Raw genomic sequence first — 20,271 nt, 5'->3', positions numbered from 1 at the left:
GGAAGACATTTTTATAGATTTCATAGAGGTCTTCCGTTGATACTTGGGTTATTCAATTATTTTTGTGGTCATTGATAAGTTAAGCAAGTATGCGCACTCTTTTGCATTGTTACATTCATTTTCAGCCAAGTCAGTGGCTACAATTTTTGTTAAAAATGTTGCTCGGTAACATGACATGTCATACACGATTGTCTCAAATCATGATCGTGTATTTATGAGTGACTTTTGGACGAAGTTTTTCATATTACAAGGGACTCAATTGAATATCAATTCGGCCTACCATTCATAGACGGACGGCCAAACTGAGATAGTCAATCAAGGCATTAAGCAGTACTTGAGGTGCTTTGTTGGAGAGATGACGAGTGATGGTTGGACTTCTTATTGTGGGCGGAGTGGTTTTACAACACTGTCTACTATAGCAGCATTGGCATAACTCCATTTGAGGTGGTGTATGGGCACATAGCTCCGATATTACACGCTTATGACCTAGTGGCATCTGTAGATCGGACAGAGGTAGACTTAGCTTTGATGGATGGAGACACCACATTGAGGAGATTGCGTGCCCATCTAAACTTACTCAAAACTACATGAAGCAAGTTTATGATTACAACCATAGGGAGCAGAAGTTCGACATTGATAGTTAAGTGTTGGTGAGGGTGCAACCGTATGGATAGGTGATCTTGCATTCGATGCGAAACTAGAAGTTAGCACATTGCTACTTCGATCTTAGCGTATCGATCCGGTTGCATATCGTTTGGAGCTGCTAGAGGGGTTGATGTATTCTGTCTTCCATGTTTCATTGTTGAGGGAGCAGATTGGAGATTACGAGGTCGTTGGATCAGTTCTACTAGAGCCATTAGAGGAGATAGAGATCGTAGAATCAGTTCGTGTACTTGCTAGGCGTCGACGATGTCATGGTACCAAATTAGAGATGGAGATTCTAGTTGAGTGGCTTGGCAAGCCATCCGATGAGACGACATGGGAGTTGGAGACGGATATTTAGAAGCATTTTCTTTTCACCTTGAAGACAAGGTGGGGAAAGCGTGGTGGGCTGCTACACTTAATTAGGATATTTCCTTATTATATTAGTTATTTATTTTTATTAAAATAAATTTTTTGTAGGTCATGTTTGAATATGAAAGAGGTCGCATTTAAATGGTTTTGCAAACATTTGTATTAGGTTCGCAAAAACAGAGAATATGAAATGCGCGTTCGAACGCGGTCGAGCTCGTTCGAACACGTTCGCATCGATAGAGAACGTCTTTTATGTGTTCGAACGTGATTGGCTGCGTTCGAACGCAATCAGTGAGAATTCTCTAGAATTAGGGTTAATAATTATTATTTTGGATTGTTGGCTAACCTCTATAAATGTGTGGATGGCAGTGAAAATCATTATGCTATTGGATGCCTCCTATCTTCTCTCTATCTCTCTATTTTCTCTACCCTAATCTCTCTTCTCCCTCTTCACCAATCTACTACCTCCATCATTGAAGGAATTGTTCCGTAGCTTATCATTGGTATCAAATCCTATCTTTTGGTACCGTAGACCTATCAATGATCAAACTCAGAATAGAGAAGATCATCTTTACTTTTGTAAACACCCCACTATGCTGCTAAAATGTTTGCAATATATTAGAATTAATATAATTTGCCCTAGGCTTAAGAGGTTGATCTCTTCAAAGTGATAATCCATATAGTGATTCTTGGTTAAGATAACCAATGCTAGATATTTTTGGAGTCACTAAATAATAAATAGACATATAATATAGTGTAAATGATAATAAAAGAAAGCATAGAGTACTTTAATAAATCCCAAGGGTAAATTAGATTTTACTCTATGTGGTTTGGCCCAAACTTTTACTTACCTTATGTATTTTAAAAGATTTAATTTCCCCTACAAAAGTCTAATCTAATTTGACAATGGTTTACGTAGTTTGATTGTTTAATTGTTTACTTACGACGGTACATATTGCGCAACAAATTTTGGACCAAAATTCTAGTTGCTACAATGGGTTAAGTGCTTAATTAAAAGTACAATCCTACCTAAAAAAAAGTACAATCCTACCCAGAAAAAGTACAAAGGTAAAATGTAAATTTTCTATTTCCTTGCTAGACCTAATCATATGTATGGTAGTGGCCTATGGAGCGCAATTGCTAGAGCACGGGAGAATGAAGAGTAATAATTTAAGCAAGAGCAGCCAGATGGATTACTATAGTGAGTCTAGTGATTATTAGTCTTTTATTTTCTTCATAGTTAAGTAATAATGTTTGGTATAGTAGCCTTCCCAAGTGAGCCTCTAGGATCTCTTATAAACCCCCGTGATGATGTGGTAAAGGGAAGGATATTAGGGAAGCAGTGAGTTAAGATTCCCTCTAGCAGAGAGTTGGATGAGAGTAGGGGTGGCAAATCTTGACCTGACTCGATAATTCAACATGATAATCTACCTTTTAATCGGGTTTGGGTCTAGTTTAATCATGTTCAGGTCGTATACGGGTCAACTTGCCTAACCCGATTAATAACCTGGTCATATTCGGATTTATATAGCTGACTCGTTTTGTCCCATTTAAGTATACGGGTCGAGTTAACCCGCCAACCCTTATTATATAAACCAAACCAAACCTAACCTACCCTCACACAACTTCACCCTCACACCGATCCACCCATTCCTAGCCGCTTCACCCATCTCCATCACCTCTCACCTCTCAAGCCTCTCACCTCTCGCCACAGAGGCCATAATCTTCCTCTCACTTCTCACCTCTCGCCTACTCTTGCCTCTCGAAAGCCCTATCTCTATCTCGTCGCCGTCTGCCTCTTGCCTCTCGCCGCCTCCCCCACACGGCTTGTAAAAGATGTCGATCCATAGGGAACTTTAGGGTAAGAATCCTCTTTTCCTCCCCTTCCTTTTGATATGTTTATATGTTCCAAAAGATTTTGGAGCTCAAATTTTCTAAGTAGTGTTTTAATAATTCTTTGATGCTGCAAATGTGTGATTGGAGTTAGAAATAACTAGCGGTCCCATCTCTTGAATTGCGTAAATTGTTGCTTATTTGATCTTATTTACTGGGATTTATTTCTAGATTTACATTGTATTGATGCCTTGGTAGTGCTCATGTATTGATTCATTATTTGATTATGGATTTGGTAAGCCTATCTTCCACCTTTCAGTTGTAATTTTACTTCTTTTTAGTAGTTTCAGCTGTTTGATATATGTTTATATATTGTTAGGTATTTCTTGAGGAAATTAAAGAAGGTGAAAAAGACTAATGGCCCAGTGATTGCCATCAATAAGGTTCCTCTCTTGTTCATTGCTTTTGAAAAATTACTACTGAAATATTTCATAGTTGTTCTGAAGTCTATTATATCTCTATCCATGATTCCCAAAAGCTAAGAACAGTGCAATCCATCATAGATGTGTGTAACCTGATCTGAATCGATTATCCCGTTTATAAAAACCAATATCCAAAGCGATAGGCGATTACCTTGTTTTAATTAGGCTCTAGTTTTCTAGCACTATTTGATTCGGGTTGGAAACATATAAATCGGATCCATAGTTTTATACGATATAAAATCATAACTATAGTTTTTCTTTTATATAAAAAAAATTGCTGCTAGAAGGAAGAGATTTGGTTTGCTTAGTTTGAGGTTTCATTATGTATAAATCATCTTTTATTCTGTAATATACAAAAGAGTATAAAAGCTATAGCCTATCTTGACTAATCCATTCATTTAGTTTAGTGTCCAATGCTTTCGTGGCATCTAGATTTATAGACGATGCATACATGAAATATGTCCACTATAAGTGTATAACAGGTTAGTTCTTTTCTTTGTTTTTGTACTCAAATTTTTTATACATCTATTGCTAATTAGATTTTTTGTACTCTATACTCTCTATCTTAGTTAACATTCTCTCTCTTTTTTTTCTGACAGGGTCGTGATCTTTGGATAATAAAATGTAGAGCCCAATGCTATTATTTGCTCTTTTTTTAACTGTTTGTAGTTTGTAATATATTATGAACTTGAAATTATATTGTAATTGTCATGAAATTATAACTATTGACGGTTTGTAATAGAAGATGTAACATTCTCTTTTGTTTTTGCGTTTTTCTAATAGGGTGGTGATCTTTGGATAATAAAATAGAGAGCCTAATGCTATTATTTACTCTCTTTTTTAACTATTTGTAGTTTGTAATATATTATGAAGTTGAAATTATGTCATAATTGCCACGAGATTGTTAGATTCGTAAGTTCTAAGTTGAAATTAAAAAATACCTAAATTTATTTACTTAGTGTTGAATGCTGATAGTTGAAGTAGTATATAGATTTGTGTTGAAATGAATTTATTGTTGAATATTTAGAATTGCATATTTTTGTATTGTATATTTTTTCTAATAAAAAGAGATAATTTTGTTTGAATCAATAAATATTAAAATTTATATAGGGTTAATAATACTTTGTTATTCGTGTTATCGTGTTGTCGTGTCGTGTTAATACAACTTGTTTATTAAACGGGTTAGACAAGTCATGTCGTGTTACCTGTTTAATAATCGAGTCGTGTTCATGTTTGCTAAATACAACTTGTTTATTAATCGGGTCGTATTCGTGTTAGGGTAAAGTTGACCCGACCCAAATCTGACTCGACCCGAATTCACTTAACTTGACCCAATTGCCACCCCTAGATGAGGGGAGATCCTCACGTCCGGTTTGGAAGGCGGACATAACTCGCCCATGCATGATTTGAACCCACCTGATTTTAATCGTGATAAGCTTGATTCAAGCTCGATTTGGGTCCAGCTTTGCCCAAGTCCATTCCTATAAGTTTTTAGTCCCACGTCGAATGCTTAATTTACTAGATATCATTATATAAGTATGTTCTAGTGCGGCCCATTATAGGCCCGTTATGATATGATATTTTTAGAGCATTTCTAACTGGACTCCAAATCTCTATATTTGGAGTTTAATATAGCTCCAATGAGGCTCTATATAGGGCTCCAAATCATTGTTCATTTTTTTGGAAATGCCAGTTTTGCCCTCTAAAGCTTAAGTCAATAATTTAAATTCTACTTACGTCAAGTTATTTTAAAATTTTAATTTTTAAATTATATAATAAATATACCTGCTTAACCCGACTCGATTGCCACCCGTAGAGGAGGGGAGATTCTCACGTCCGGTTTGGAAGGCAGGCATAACTTGCCCATGCACGGTTTGAACCCACCCGATTTTAACCGTGATAAGATTGATTCAAGCTTGATTTGGGTCCGACTCCGCTCGAGTGTATTCTATGATTTTTTAGTTCCGCGTCGAATGCTTAATTTACTAGATATCATTATATAAGTATATTCTAGTGCGACGGCCTATTATAAATCCGTTATGATATGATATTTTTAGAGCATTTCCAACTGGCTTCCAAATCTCTATATTTGGAATCCGATAGAGCTCAATGAGGCTCTATATATGGCTCCAGATCATTGTTTATTTTTTTTAATTGCCAATTTTGCCCTCTAAAGCTTAAGCCAATAATTTAAATTCTACTTGGGTCAAGTTATTTTAAAATTTTAATTTTTTAATTATAAAATAAATATTTTTTTATTTATTATTTAAAATTGTGAGCGTTTTAAAATTATTCAAATAATGATACATCCAACATAAAATACATCAAATAAAAAATAGATAAAAAAGTTACATTTCTTCATTCTCGCCTCTGCATAAGTATTCAATTAGCATATTTTGAAGCTCAAAGTAAGTCTCTTTATCTTGAACCTTCCTATATCGAGCGAGGAATAATTGAAATTCTTTATTATTATTAGGTTTCATTTTTTCAACGATTAGAGGTGATACGAACTAGAATTGGACTGATCTATTCGTATAAAAATTATAAAGTGTTAGCATCATGCGTTAGTGATATTTTAGCTTTGGTTTCGCGTGAATCCAAGATTGAGGTGAAAAGATATAATCGAAATAGCGAAGGAATATCCAAATTGGACAAAATGGTACTTGTTTGACGTTGCGACCGTTGTCGAAGGGTGATAGACAGCTAAAGGTGGTGGTGGATAGCTCGTAGAGAAATATGGTGAATAAGATTTGAAAGCTTAAGATGGTTCTATGGTTAAGATCTATTCTTACAAAGATAAAGATGATTTAATAACTATGATAAAAGATAAGAATAAATATTAAAATTGGCTAAACTCAATACTGATTACACGATTATAATTAACCTATGACTTTTTCTATTTATAAGAGTAGAATCATAACGGGTCGGATCTAATTTTTCCTAATGGGCTTACGTTTGCTTTATTTAAAATAAAAGGAATAAGTAAATTCGATTGACTCGATCTACATGGTAAGATCATATTAAGATGTTAGGTAGAATCAATAATATTTGGTTTCACATTCACCCAACAGAGTTTTATTATGTAGTATCACACAAGCAGTCATGATATCATATAGTTTACTCTTATCCAAAAAATATGCTAGTTCTTTAATAATGATAAATTGTGCCTAAAGAATTCTAAATGCTACATAAATGACTTACTAGAATATTCAATGCTTATTTTGATACATATTTCATGTAATGTAATTTCTGCTTCTATTATTTTTCTCATTTATTCAACTTTTTTTCGTAATGACGTGTATGCATAGTATTTCATACTTAATCTTTACTTAAAATTTTCTATTTAATTAAAAAGAAATAGTAATTTTAGTTTACTTTTGAAATTATTAAATATTAGTCTTATTTTAAAGATGTCATTGAGAGTTTTCCAACTATTTTTTTTATTAAAAATATTAAGGAGCCTATTAAATAATTTAAAATATAATATATAAATATATATGTTATGATAATTAAATACTAAAAGCTGTTCACTCTATATTTGGAGCCGCCTATGGTTGGAGATGTTGTATAGTCTAGATCGAGCTCGATATCTCACGAGCTAGTGAGTGATAATGATCTATAATCTGACGTGATCATCGAGCAGGTTGGGCTAAAAAATATTCTAGCCTATTACCAGTATAATGAGTCTAACATAATCGGTTAAATATAAAAAATATTATATTTTATTAGGCTGAGTTTAATGAGCTTATAATTTAATTATCTTTAATGGGAACATATTTATATATTGATATATAATTTACTAAATATCCAATATGGGACTAAAACAATTATAAAAATACGCATGCATTATGGGCCAGGCTATAGACGAGAGTAGTGTATCGGATTTTGGGGCCGGGTCGAGCGGGCAAAGACTTAGTCCATGCTGTCTGCTATCATCTCAGACCCAGGCCGTCGGATTTTGCTGGGTCAGGCCTAGTGATCATATCTAACTATAATATTTTAGCCCGATCCAAATCGGACCCGATCCAAATGATTGATGGGTGTGGCCACAAACCCAAAAAGCCCGGCCCGATCCCAGCACTGCCATTCCTAATCACCTCTAATCTTAGCTGACATACGTTCTATCCATCACATTCTTTGTTCCCGCCAATTTTTGGCGCGAGATCTCGTCCTACCCTTTAATAATTACTTACCCACTCCAATCACCCAAGAAATTTCCGTTCTAGGGTTATCTTTCACGGAAGAAAGGCCGCACCTTGGAGTCTTCTTCTCGGTGGAATCTGCTTCCATTAAGGTCAGTTTTCTGGCAGATCAATTACATATCGATCTCTATCTTCGATCGACTACCCCGTTTTTACTCTCCGGAGAGGGATCTGCTAAAGGTTGGCGTATTCCTATTTGATTCGGCAGCATTGGGTCGCCGATCTTGTCCTCTGCTAAGAGTACTGGAATTGAAGTCTGATCCACGCTAGGGTTTGGTAATTTGCTGATAACTTTTTTGGTATTTCTTGATGGTGCATCATTCTCTTCCTTCATTTAGTGCATCATTCTGTAAATGCTGGAAGTTTCGGTAGTTAGGTAACTAGTGCTTCGAGATCTGGTTTTGCTAGGGTTCCTTGCTAATGTTGGCTATTTCTTCGTGTTGTCCATGCATTTCCCCATTTGTTTATAAACTTGGAAGGGCTAAGCAAAATGAGGTAGATTTGATGAGGGATACATTATATTATATTTAATAATATTCTTATTTTTCTTCAGAAAAGAGGGTTTATTAATTTGGCATTTCTATTGATATCTTCAAGCTTTGGTGCTTATGATCAACTATTATGCCAGTCTATAATTGTGGTAAATTATCTATCTAGCTGAATTATGTACCTAAAGCAAGGTATTCACTCATTAGGTAGCTGATGGTCTTGCTTTGAAGTACTTAGTAAGCTTCCTGTCAGTTTTATGTGTTGCACCTTTTTGTTGTTATATTGAGTCAGAATTTTGACAAGTATATCTTCTCATTTGAATGAATTATTTGGTAATATTTAAAAATTCTGCATTTCTAGTAAGCACTTCAATTAATGTCAATTTATTAGCACACTACTAAAAGATAATAATAAAACTGTCAAATAATTGGTCATTGGGTCTTAATTGAAGCGTATGTCTAGCAAGTAGCATTTTAACCTATCTTTTATCAAACCAATGAACTGATAAAAATATCAGATTCATTAGCTTTGTAGGTTGAAATGACTTGCCTCATCTCAAGGAAGTTGTGAGATTGGGTTTAAATGGAGTTGAAGGAATTATATAAGAAGTCACATTGGAAACATCTTCATCTAGAAGTATTTGGATGAATGTGGCTTAAAGGTGCCTCAATGAATTCACACCTAGCCCCTCATTCACTTCATATACAACTATTTTCAAATTTTGAAATATATATTTCAGAATAATAACTAAACATCATAATAGCTCTATTCTAAAATACAACTATTATTAGTCAAACTTATATTTTATACCACACACTAATCCAATTACGAATTTACTTTTAATATCTATCCCATCAGTCTACTTTATATCAAATCAAGGGGATTTGTTGTAATTTCATAAAAGACGATACATTTTCATCTTTTTCTTTATTTTATAATACATCAAAAGTAATTATTATACCTTTATTCTCGAATACAAGTGAACATAGAAATAGTTGTTTCTAGAATAAAATTTTTATTTTGAGAATAACAAATATGAATACCTATTCTTGAATTGTCTTTATTGCTAAGTGAACAAGATCATAGTCTGTGAAAGTCAACGTAACTTAAGATCAATCATGGCAACTCTTTTTCCCATTTCGTAAATGTACCTTGCAATAAAAGTCTTATGAGTACTCTAAACCTGTTATATTACAAAGGCAAAAATTAAATTTAAGTCCACTGAAATGGGTTATTATTTTCATGATTTTTGTTTCAAAATGATGTGGTCATTATTTTTTAATAACTTCAAATGACATGATGGTTTGCTGAATCCCTTAGTTAAGTATTATTCTCTGTTTGTTGTTGATGTCATTTTTAAATAATGGTCTGGCTCTGATTTTTGCTATTGTACTTTTGAAACCTTGATTCACATTTAGTCTATTTTTTTTGGAAGGATTTTTCTATTAAAAGAGGTTTGTCTCAACACCTACACCACTTTCCTTAGTCTGCCCGTTGAATGGAAAGAATTGAGTGCTGGAGTTCTGCTTTAACTTTTGAATGTTTTTCTTTTCCTTATGTTCCATGAATTGTGATCTTTGAGCATTTGTGTTATCTCTCTGTCAAGCTTACTGTGAATCACTTTCAGTAATCCTTTGTTTTTTTTCTTGAGGAGGAATCCTCAGCCCAAAATGTTCATTAGGCAATGGATAGGTGTAAACATATAGAAAGAAAGAGCACATGACACTAGTCAAGTGTTCTGGAATGAAAATTGGCTAGCATTCCCTTTCTCTTATATCAACTTTTTCGCTGCTGATTTTAGCTTGCTTTTGCTTCTTTGATAGTTAGCTTACTCTTCTCGTCTCTGTGAGATTCTATGGTGGCACTAGGTAGCAGTAGCTTGCTATAGTACTTTCAGAAATGGGACAGTTGCCTCTCAGCAGTATGAACTATGATTTTGTAGTGTCCAATTGACAAGCATTTGTCATACCTGTGGACCCTATTCCATCATCACACATACATGCATACCTACATGAATTATCAGTAATAACCTGTCTGTCCACTATTTCTATGTCTACAGGATTACAGTAAAAAAAAACAGTGGATCTTTTGAGGTATAGTGGACCTGAGTAGGCCAATAGTGTCTTTGCCATAAAGGGGGCAAGAAGTGTATTGTTTCAGTTTATGATGGGTGGTTTAGCATTAAAAGATCAATGCACAAATCTCCCAAGAAGAAGATCGCTAAGGCTGAAGGGTATCAGTGCCATATATGATGCAGAAGATGGCAAAAATGTTGATTCACATTCAAAACATCAAGAGCAGGGTAGTGGTAGAAATACTTATTATACTGGGAATAGTGTCAAAGTTGAGGTACTGGACCCTGAAGAAAACACTGCTTCCTGGATATCAGAAAATGGTGTCACAGTTGCCTCTGTCAGCAACAGAAATGACGAGAATTCTATTTGTCAAGAAGGGAACAAAGACATTGATGAACAAAATCCTCTGGAGATATCTTTAAAGGATCTACGAGCTAGGTGCAAAGTTAAGAAGCAGAAAGTCCGAAAATCTGTTTCTTCTGTAGAAGTTGATATTTCAAGCATCCTCCATCACGATCAATCCACAAAATGGAATGCTACAATCATGAAAATGAAAGAAGAGGAGCCTGACCTAGAGGAGCCTCTTATTAACTTAAAATTGAAGCGATCAAAAGCATCCCCTACTAATATAAATAAAAGAAAAGGTGCATGTTTATCTTCACAGTGCTTGGACCTAATAGATGTAGTATCTTCAAATAGATACTCTTCCAATTCTGCAAATAACCCTATATCTACTGCAACAGAGCATCCATGTGCAGGCACGCTTGCAAAAGATAGCGATGTAGATCTGGAAGACTCAAAAAGTGCTGCAGGTGAGTGGTAGATCGTCGGAGGTCTGAATATCCTCTCTTGGAATGTCTTATTGATGTAATAAATGTTCATTAAATATTTTCTTTGCTTGATAGAATTGCAGAAGGGTACCATCAGTTATTATTAGTTTTAACTTTTAAGGTGCTGACTAATGAGAATTCTTCCTTTTCAGGTCATGATGCAGAAAATCTCAGAATGGGTGGGAAAAACATGCTTATTGAATCAAACAAACCTTACCTGTCTTCAGAACATGAAGATCTATATGCTGGAAGTCCTGATGTAGTTTGCCATGTCAAAAGTGAGGTCTTTGATACCTCCTCCTCACTTGGGGTAGATATGAGTGCTAATTCTACTTCAGAAATTGATTTTTTTGACAGTTCATCTGATGAGGCCCTTCAGAAAGTAGGGAATAGAAATTCAGATAGTAGAAAATTAACTTTCACCAGCGAACCCCTTGATATATGCCATGATCTCAGTGAACTAAATCTTAAAAGTCCTGCATTGGTTTATTCCACCAAAACTGGGAGCTTGGATGATGATATTGTGATGCATGAAAAGACCATTGGTGCATCTTCTGTTTCAATGAATTTCATTGCTAAAGCCATTTGTCCTCAGAAATCATCTGCTGGTCAAGTTGAGATAACTAATGGAAATGTGCTGGCCAGTGTAGATTTAACTTCTCTTCCTGACAAATATACATCTTGTTGTCTTAATGAGTCTTGTGACGACTATATGGGAAATAACGAATACTTCTGCCGACCAGAAAGTGTTCAAGAGTGCTTGGGTGAAACTACAAGGATGGAACAATCAAAAATATCGACTGATGAGCATAAGGAGGTCTCTTTTAATGGCTACAGCTCAGAATCAGTCTGTACAACTGTGTTTCCTGGTTCTGATATTTGCAGAAGCACAGAGAGCCAAAGCACTTCACATGAGGAACTGTTATGTAAAACTACAGTAGAACAATTGGATATATCATTTACCTGCCATAGAGACAACATTATGGAAATAAAAGATAAAGGAGCAGGAAATAATGACAATGATACTGAAGGAGTTCCTGCACAGGAGATTCCAGTGTGCACTGACATGAAAGATGGGGTTCTGGATTCCATTTTTCTTTGTAATGAAGTGCATGATTTTGTTGATAATTCTAATTTTGGTGCACAAGATGGACAACTTGAAAGCATAGTCTATGATGCCATCACCACCAGTTATATGCAGATAAAGAGTAATGAAACCACAACCACTGATATGTCAGATGTTCCAGCAATTGTAACTCAGAGTCTCTCTACAGATCAGTTGTCCAACACACGTTTCCATGCAGCAAAATTTTCACCTATTTCTAATGAAAGTTCACTGAACATGCAAACTGCCTTGTCTTCCATTGAGGGAGAGAGTTCAGAGGTCCAAACAGGTAAACCAACTTATGACTCCAGTGAGATGTATGGACTGATTGAGGAGAAGGGATCTACACTAGAACTTGATCTCCAGCCTCACATTTGCCAACCATGTAGTAACATAAAAGACACTGATGAAGACTCTAGGGGTGGAGAAAAGCCTTCATCTTCTGAACAGTCAACTTCAACAAGAATTTCCCAAGAAATTGAAGAAGCAGCTGTTAACATGAAAAAGGAACTAAGAAACAATAAAAAGTTAACTGAAGAGCATGCTCCAAAAAAGCTACTATCCAAAAGAAAGGTTTGTCCCTGTTTCTTATTTCTTATTGCCAAGAATGATGATGACCTAAACTTACATTATGATTGCTTTGCAGATCATGTCTCCAACTTCTCAGGAAAAACTTTGCCACACTTTTGATCTATGTGACAGAACTGATACTCAAAGTAAGTATATCAACTATATGTATGTTTCTCTACATGATTTGTATGCTTTGTGTAACTGTTTCAAGAGAGTAGTAAGAAACATTTTGTGAGAATTAAACTAAGATAATAGGCAAATTATCAGTTTCAGGTAGTGAGGCAGCTCAGTCATTTCTATACTCTGAAAGAATATTAAAGAAATCAAAGAGCAGTAGTAACACATCAGTATCTCCGGTAGCAAAAGGAATTCTCAAGGCAGCAGAAACTTCTCATAGGACGGCTTGTTACTGCATGAAGAGTTCATCGACTCAAATTGACACTGAGAAGGTCATCGAATTCTCACAGAGACAAATGCGTGATGTAGAGAATATTGCATTGAAACTTCTGAAGAGTTTAAAGTCCATGAAAAACATAGTAGAGGAAAGTCTGTCTTCAGAAGCACTTTCTTCAGAATTCACTGCTGAGGAGGTAAAACCTTTGCTCACTCTATCTTGAAAAATAAAGTAATGGTTTCATCAACAATCTTGAATTATTGAATATCTGAATGCTTGCTTCAACCAAAAGTGTATTTCTAATAAAATAATTATTTATTAACATTTCTTTCAACTCTCAAAGACCATGACTGTAATTTTTATTAGACTAAAAAATGTTTGTAAATTCTTGATGTGAGTTTCAATAGTGTATCACTCTCATCTAACTGAACTGTAGGTTTCAAATTGTGTCTGGAGTTCTTCATTTCCAGAGAGTTGCTCTTATAGTGAATTTTCCTATATAACCACAATATCAGATTGGGATGTTCCTATATTTTGGTTATTAAGGTAAAACATATGGGCTAATAATAGATGCTAACTATAGTAATATTTATGTTTCTACACCTTCCTATGCCATTAGTTACCTGAGAATAATGTTGTTTGTTCCCTTGCCATCTGGCACTAAGTGCTATACATTGTTTTTTTATACACAAACTAGCTACTTCAAACTGATTACTTTTGACCTGTTAATTTTTACAATTCTTTGATAGAGGTCTCCATTTAAGTTTGAGTTGATTTACAGGCATTTATATTTCAGCCGCATAACCCAAATAGCCTTCTTCCCACACACCTCACATCATTCTCCATTTAATGCTACTGTTTGGATTAATCAATTTCAGCTGCCTAAGGGTAGACATGAATAGTTGAATTACTAAAGATGAATCAATAGATACCCAATTAAGCAGATGCAAGGCTCTGTAGATACTGATTTATTAGGCCTTGACAAGTTGTATGTCTGAGAGAATGTTGTTATCTGCTAAAGTTCTGGCTGGACTATGTTGAACTCATGCCAGAAGCTCTCTATTTTCTCTTCAAATATTTTGTCACAGATGAGAGCTGCCTCAGAAGATGCATCAGAACTAGACAGAATAACACGGAGGTGGTTGACTATAATGTCAAAAGATTGCAACCGGTTCTGTAAAATATTGGTTTGTGCTCTATCTCGTCTTCCTAGTCTAAAATGCTATTATTCATTCTCCAAAATCATTGCTTGTAATCTGATCCAAGTTATGTTGGTCAATGGGCAGAGGTTAAGCGAGGATAAGACAGCTACTCCTGCTAATGGTCTTCGTAAGGACCGGAGGAAGATTACTTTTGCTGATGAAGCTGGTGGAATGCTTTGCCATGTCAAGCTATTCAGCCAACAGCCAGATTCTCTTGCTGTACCTGGACATGAGAAGGCTGGCTAGAAACCTGATAACTCAGAGATAAATCAATGTGACTCCTGTAAAGCAACCAGACTGAACATCTGAGGAGTTATGGTTCCATGTTAGCAGCTTCTATGCAACCATGTCCAGAAATGAATTGAAAAAACAAAATAAACGACTACGTTGTTACAAGATTCGAATGTGGAGATGGAAGCATTCGAGAAACTTCTTCTGTTGGAAGTCTAACCTCTACCAGCTCCATATTTATCAACAGAGGCTGCCGCTAGATTAAGTGCATAAAGCTGTGGTATGTTGAGCTCTGGTGAAGTACTTTCAGTGGGATGTTTGGTAAGACAATCTTGTCTGGTATCAGCATTAGTGACACAAAATGTTTGTTATTTCACTACGGAGGCAGTGTTACATTCGCCTTTTTGTTTGTTAAAAGGCTCTCTAGTGCAAATGAGTAAGCGATCTGTTATTAATTTCTTCTACCTGTAACCTGGAAATGTTTAGTTTAGTGAGCTTTGTATGATTATATTCAAACTACTATACACCATGTTGGTTGTGTCCTACCATTTCTTAACCAAACATCTATAAATATGCAAGTGTTTTGTTATTTTGTTAGACAAGGTAGAATTTATTACCTCAAAAAAGGATGCAAAATTTAGTAGAACAAATCAAAGCTTAACAGGGACTGACCCTAATGAGACGAATAAGAAGCAGATTTATCAAAGGCAGCTACATTAATAAGGATTGTTAAGTTTTAGGGTTGGCAAATATATATAAAATAATTTAAATATTTTTATTTATGTATATGAGTATATTTACAAATTTTGATAAAATTTGAATCGAAGATTTTTAAGATATAGAGCAGATAAGTCATCCATTCGCACCACGTTCGAATGCGGACTCAAGTATTCACACATACAAAGGTGGTGTTTTGGTCATTCGAATGCACATTGCAGTCTTTCCCAGTGTGTTCACATATACAGATGTGTGTATTTGTACGTTGAAACGCACTTGAAAAATAAATCGCTACGTTCGAACGCACTCAGGCTGCGTTCGAACACCCCCCATGTAACATGTAATTTCTAGAGTTTCGTGAGATATGTTATGACTTACATTTAGCCTTATCTTGCTAACCTATATAAAGGTTGGGATACCCTAACCTAGATATGTTGATTATTGCTTTTGAAATAGAGTTCTTGTAGAAACAATATTCTTTCACCGACAAGGTCTGTCTTAACTTTAACACATTAAGGCTTTCATCTTAAGGGTCATTTAGACCAAAGATCAAACTCAAGGGCTACTGAGATTGAAGATCAATCATGGGAAGTAATGAATCGCCGGCTCTAGTGAGCAAAACTAAGTTAAACAAAGTTGTGGGGATTGACGGGTTATTTTGTAAGTAAGTCTTATAAATTGTCACAAGTTTTAGTGATTGGTTATAATATGAGTTTGAATCCGTGGTTTTTTTTCTTATTTGAATTTTTCTGCATAAAAAATCTTGGTGTTCATTTTTGCTTTACCCTTTGATTTATATTCCATATATTTACTTAAGCAAAAGGATAGAAATATTGCTTATGGTTTAGATACATACACATGTCTAAGTATTATTCAATTGGTATCAGATTAGATTTTCTTATCTTAGAGAAAGGTCTGCTAAGCATAGATTTCCATAGAGATGGACAATCTTCAATTAGACCTTCTATTCTTAATGGATCAAACTATGAATATTAGAAACTAAGATAAGAGCTTTCATAAAGTCTATAGATAAGCGTGTTTGGCTTGCCATTATGAATGGTTGGAGTGCACCTATGCACTTAATGAATAATAAGTTAGTTAGAAAACCTTTTGAGTTATGGGATAGGTCGAATTTTGAAAAGGTTGGCTGGAATAGCAAAACAATAAATGCTATTTTCAGTTGTGTTTCTTTGGATGAATTTCAAAGAATGTCTACATATGAGATTGCTATAGATGCTTGGGTTATCTTTGGAAACTAAGCGCGGCTGTTAAGCTTTTGACGCTTTAGAGATTGACAACTAATCTTAAAACTTTTAGCATAGAAGAGAATGAGACTTTTGATGACTTTTATGCAAAACTTAATGACAGTCAATTCTAGGAGAAAAAATTCCTAAAAATAGAATGTATGTAAGATTCTTAAGTCTTTCCCCAAAAGATTTCAGGTTAAAGTCACAATTATTGAGGAAAGTAAGAAAATTGATACTATGAAAAGCTGAACAATTAGTAGGGAATCTTTAAACTTTTAAATCCACTCTTTGTAAACAAAAGAAATATAAAGATATGACCTTAACCACTGTTAAAGAAGATTTAGAGGAGTCAGACGAAGAAAGCGGGATAGATCCTGAGATGATGGCCATATTTCTTAAAAAGTTAAAGAATTTTTTTAAGAAGACAAACAAGTCCAATGGGGAGAGATTGAGAAAAATAAGAATCTTGAGAAAATGAAGAAAATTGCGAGTTCAAATTTTAGGGTGGGTAACAATAATTTTATACAAAAACTAAAAATCACGACAATAAAATTTATTGCTATGAATATTTTGGTTTTGATCATATTACACAGGAATATCTTAATTGACTCAAGAGGAAGGGTAAAGCTATGAAGGTCTCTTGGGATGAGTTGGATGAGTTAAAAGATAATTTTGAGAAAGTCCAAGAGAACTATTTACCTTTCGCCATCTCTCTCTCTCACACTAACTCTATTATTGATTCGGATAGTATAAATAAGTAAGAAGTGTTACCACCTGAAGGAGAAGAAGAATTTGAGATACAAAAAAAATATATAATAAGTTGAACTTAGAGTCATTCAATCTAAAGAAAAACAACTTAGGACTACTTTAAAGCCTCAAAGTAATTGAACTCGGAAGAAATCAATTTGAAGAGTACAAAGTGAAACTTGAACGTGTCAAAATTCTCAAACAACAACTAGATGAAGCTAAAGATAAGATGAAGACCATAAAGATTGAACTAGAGCGATTGTTGAAGGAGGTGACATTTCCAAAAGAGAAAAACAAATTGGACGAGATTTTAAAGACTCAAATTTTTAGAAAAAATAATTATAGACTTGGACACACTAGTAATTCAAGTAATAAAAAATGTCTTTGTTTCTACTAGTATTAAAAAAGGAGATAACTTAAAACTAACTTTTGAACCTTCAAAGTAAATCTAAATAGACTTTTCAAAGTCAAAATTGAATCATACCGAAGTGAATCTTCAAAAGCGAAAAAGGTTAAAACTAGACACTCCTCAAGAAAAGATAAGTAGAAAAAAATTTATAACTATATGTTATCATTTTGACATTCCAGAGCATATTAGACTTAATTGCAAACTATTGCAAAAACCTAGGAGTGCTTTCATTTATGGTATAAAAACAAAGTCTATATGGGTTAAAAAAATTATTTAAAATGTTATGTTGTATATACTGCCTTTGAAGTTCTAAACTTAAATTTGTGGTATTTAGATAGTAATTGTATAAGACATATGTCAGGTTACAAATCTATGATTTCTAAACTTGAAGACTATGAAGGAGGAGTTGTAACCTTTGGAGACGAAAATTCAACCAAGATAATTAGAAAGGGAAAGGTAAGTACTGTATATGTGCCTATACTTGAAAATGTCTTGTATGTTAAAGGTTTGAAAGTAAATCTCCTAAGTATCAATTAGTTCTGTAATAAAAATTATGAGGTAAATTTTTTCAGAAATGATTGTACTATTCTAGATTATGAAGATAATGCTATATATTATAAATGTAGAACATCTAATAATTGTTATGTTGTTGGAACTTCAAATAATCTGAAATATAATAATGCCACTTTGGATATTGGAGATCTTTGGTACCAACAACTTAAACATGTGAACCATAAGGAACTATTTAAGTTGTCCAAACATGAAGTGATATAGGAAAATGCTAAAATGAAGTAGAATTTAAGAAATATGTGCTTTCTGTGTCAAATTAGAAAACAAATAAATATCTCACATAAAAAATAAATGTAGATACGACTAATAGTATTCTATAAGTAGTTCATATAGATCTCATAGAACTCACAAAGACTAAAAGTTTTGGAGGTAAATAGTATTTATTTTTAATGGTTGATGATTACTTTAGATTTTCTTGGGTTGCATTTACGTGAAAAGTCCAAAACTTTTAAAGCTTTTAAATCTCTATACTTGAAATTGTAGAACAAAAAATCTACTACTTTAGTTAGGATTCGTTTCGACCATGATAGAGAATTTAAAAATAAAAATTATTTTATATTCTGTAATTCTCTTAGTATTTAGTATAAATTTTTATTACTCATAACTTTACAATATAACGAGATTATAAAGAGAAAGAACCATGTTATGTAGGAAATGACGAGGGTGATGTTGCATGCTAGAAAGGTTCATCAGAGGTTTGGGCTGAAATAGTAAATATAATGGTACTTGTGATCAATTGTGTCTATGTAAGATTAGGTACGAAAATGATAGCATATGAGCTATGGATAGGTACACTCGATGAGAATAAGAAAAATTATTTAAATCTAACAATTTGAAGCAAGAATGAGGACAAAATAGAAGAGGAGAAAGATGATGGCGGCATTTTGGAACCATCAGCTAGAGTTAAATTTTATCATTTGTTGTCACAAGTGATTGGAAATATGATTAGACTAATAAAGATAAGAAGACAAATCTAAAGTGAGGTATCATTTACATATTAAACATCTACTTTTGAACTAAAAAAATGTGGAGGAAGCTCTTATGGATGATTTTTAAGTCAATGCAATGTATGAAATTTAATAGAAATAATGTTGGTACTTAGTTCCTAAACATAATAATGTAAACATAATTGTGACAAAATGGATATTAAAGAACAAGAATGATGCACATGGCAACATAATTAGAAACAAAGCTAGGTTGGTAGCTTAGGGATATACTCAATTTGAGGATATAGACTTTGCCGAGTATTTTGCACTTATTGCTAGACTAGAGACTATTCGTATACTTCTTGCCATTGCTTGTCATTTAAAATTTAAATTATTTTAGATGGATGCTAAAAGTTCTTTATTGAATGATGTTTTAAATGAGAACGTATATATTGAACAATTAAGGGTTTTAAATATCCTAATTTCTTTTTCATGTGTATAAACTAAAAAAGGCTCCTTATGAGCTAAAATATGCTCCAATAACTTGGTATGAGAAGTTGACCACTTTTTTAGTGGATGTGGAGTTTGGACAAGACCTTGTTCATTAGACGTGAGAGCAAAAGTTTTATTGTAGCATATATTTATATGGATGACATTATCTTCGGAGAAATGAGTCTAACCTTGGCTTAAGAGTTTGTAAATCTCATGCATAATCACTTTGAGATAAGCATGATAGGTGAGTTGAAATTCTTTTTAGGACTTTAAATTACTTAATTGAAGAGAATGATATTTATCGCTCAATGCTCAATCTAAGTATGCTAGGAATCTAGCGACAAAATGTGTCGTAAAGATACCAAAAGATTCAATGACATATTCTGCTCCAAGATCACTCTGAGGGATCTCCCTTTGATCCCTAATTAAGAAATAAGTTCAGTTTCTTTATGCTTTGAAGTTACAGATACTCTATATTTTCTACATTATTTATAAAAATGTACATAATCGTAAAAGTAAAGCACTTTACAAGGAATCCAAACTTGACTACTTAAAATTGAAAATTTAGTTTAGAATCTAAAAGCCTTATAGGGATAAATCCTTACAAGCATATGAATGAAATTTCTTTACTAACGGAATGAAGAATGTATAAAAATATTATAAAACTTGGAAATGTAGAAAAAAAAAATCAAGAAATTACATATCTAAGATGTGTATGAATATGTATACTATGTAT

The 20,271-nt window shown here is 33.9% G+C and overlaps 1 protein-coding gene across 3 annotated transcripts; it reads left to right on the top strand.

The window, feature by feature from the left end:
• Positions 1-7,502: 7,502 nt before the first annotated feature.
• Positions 7,503-14,981, top strand: LOC140772962 (uncharacterized). 3 transcript variants are annotated; one of them, XM_073115235.1, is made up of 8 exons: positions 7,504-7,807; positions 10,080-10,739; positions 10,839-10,907; positions 11,078-12,603; positions 12,677-12,746; positions 12,868-13,190; positions 14,083-14,181; positions 14,281-14,981. In XM_073115235.1, exons 2-8 carry the CDS (start codon positions 10,184-10,186, stop codon positions 14,440-14,442), a joined length of 2,805 nt encoding a protein of 934 aa, XP_072971336.1. In that variant the 5' UTR covers positions 7,504-7,807; positions 10,080-10,183; the 3' UTR covers positions 14,443-14,981. The 3 variants fall into 3 exon arrangements, with proteins under 3 accessions (XP_072971334.1, XP_072971336.1, XP_072971335.1); XM_073115234.1 differs by having other exon boundaries at positions 7,507-7,623; positions 7,740-7,807; positions 10,080-10,907; XM_073115233.1 differs by having other exon boundaries at positions 7,503-7,807; positions 10,080-10,907.
• Positions 14,982-20,271: the final 5,290 nt, after the last annotated feature.

Source organism: Typha angustifolia, chromosome 13 (genome assembly GCF_048772165.1).
Source record: "Typha angustifolia cultivar Huaian chromosome 13, ASM4877216v1, whole genome shotgun sequence".
NCBI lineage: Eukaryota > Viridiplantae > Streptophyta > Magnoliopsida > Poales > Typhaceae > Typha > Typha angustifolia.
This window is presented reverse-complemented; position numbering and strand designations above follow the sequence as displayed.

Excerpts from the sequence above, each read along its gene's own strand:
- LOC140772962 (XM_073115233.1), top strand. The coding sequence starts at position 10,184 with ATGATGGGTGGTTTAGCATTAAAAGATCAATGCACAAATCTCCCAAGA. Across the intron at positions 12,604-12,676 it reads AGCTACTATCCAAAAGAAAG|ATCATGTCTCCAACTTCTCA; the intron begins GTTTGTCCCTGT and ends ATTGCTTTGCAG. Across the intron at positions 13,191-14,082 it reads CAGAATTCACTGCTGAGGAG|ATGAGAGCTGCCTCAGAAGA; the intron begins GTAAAACCTTTG and ends ATTTTGTCACAG.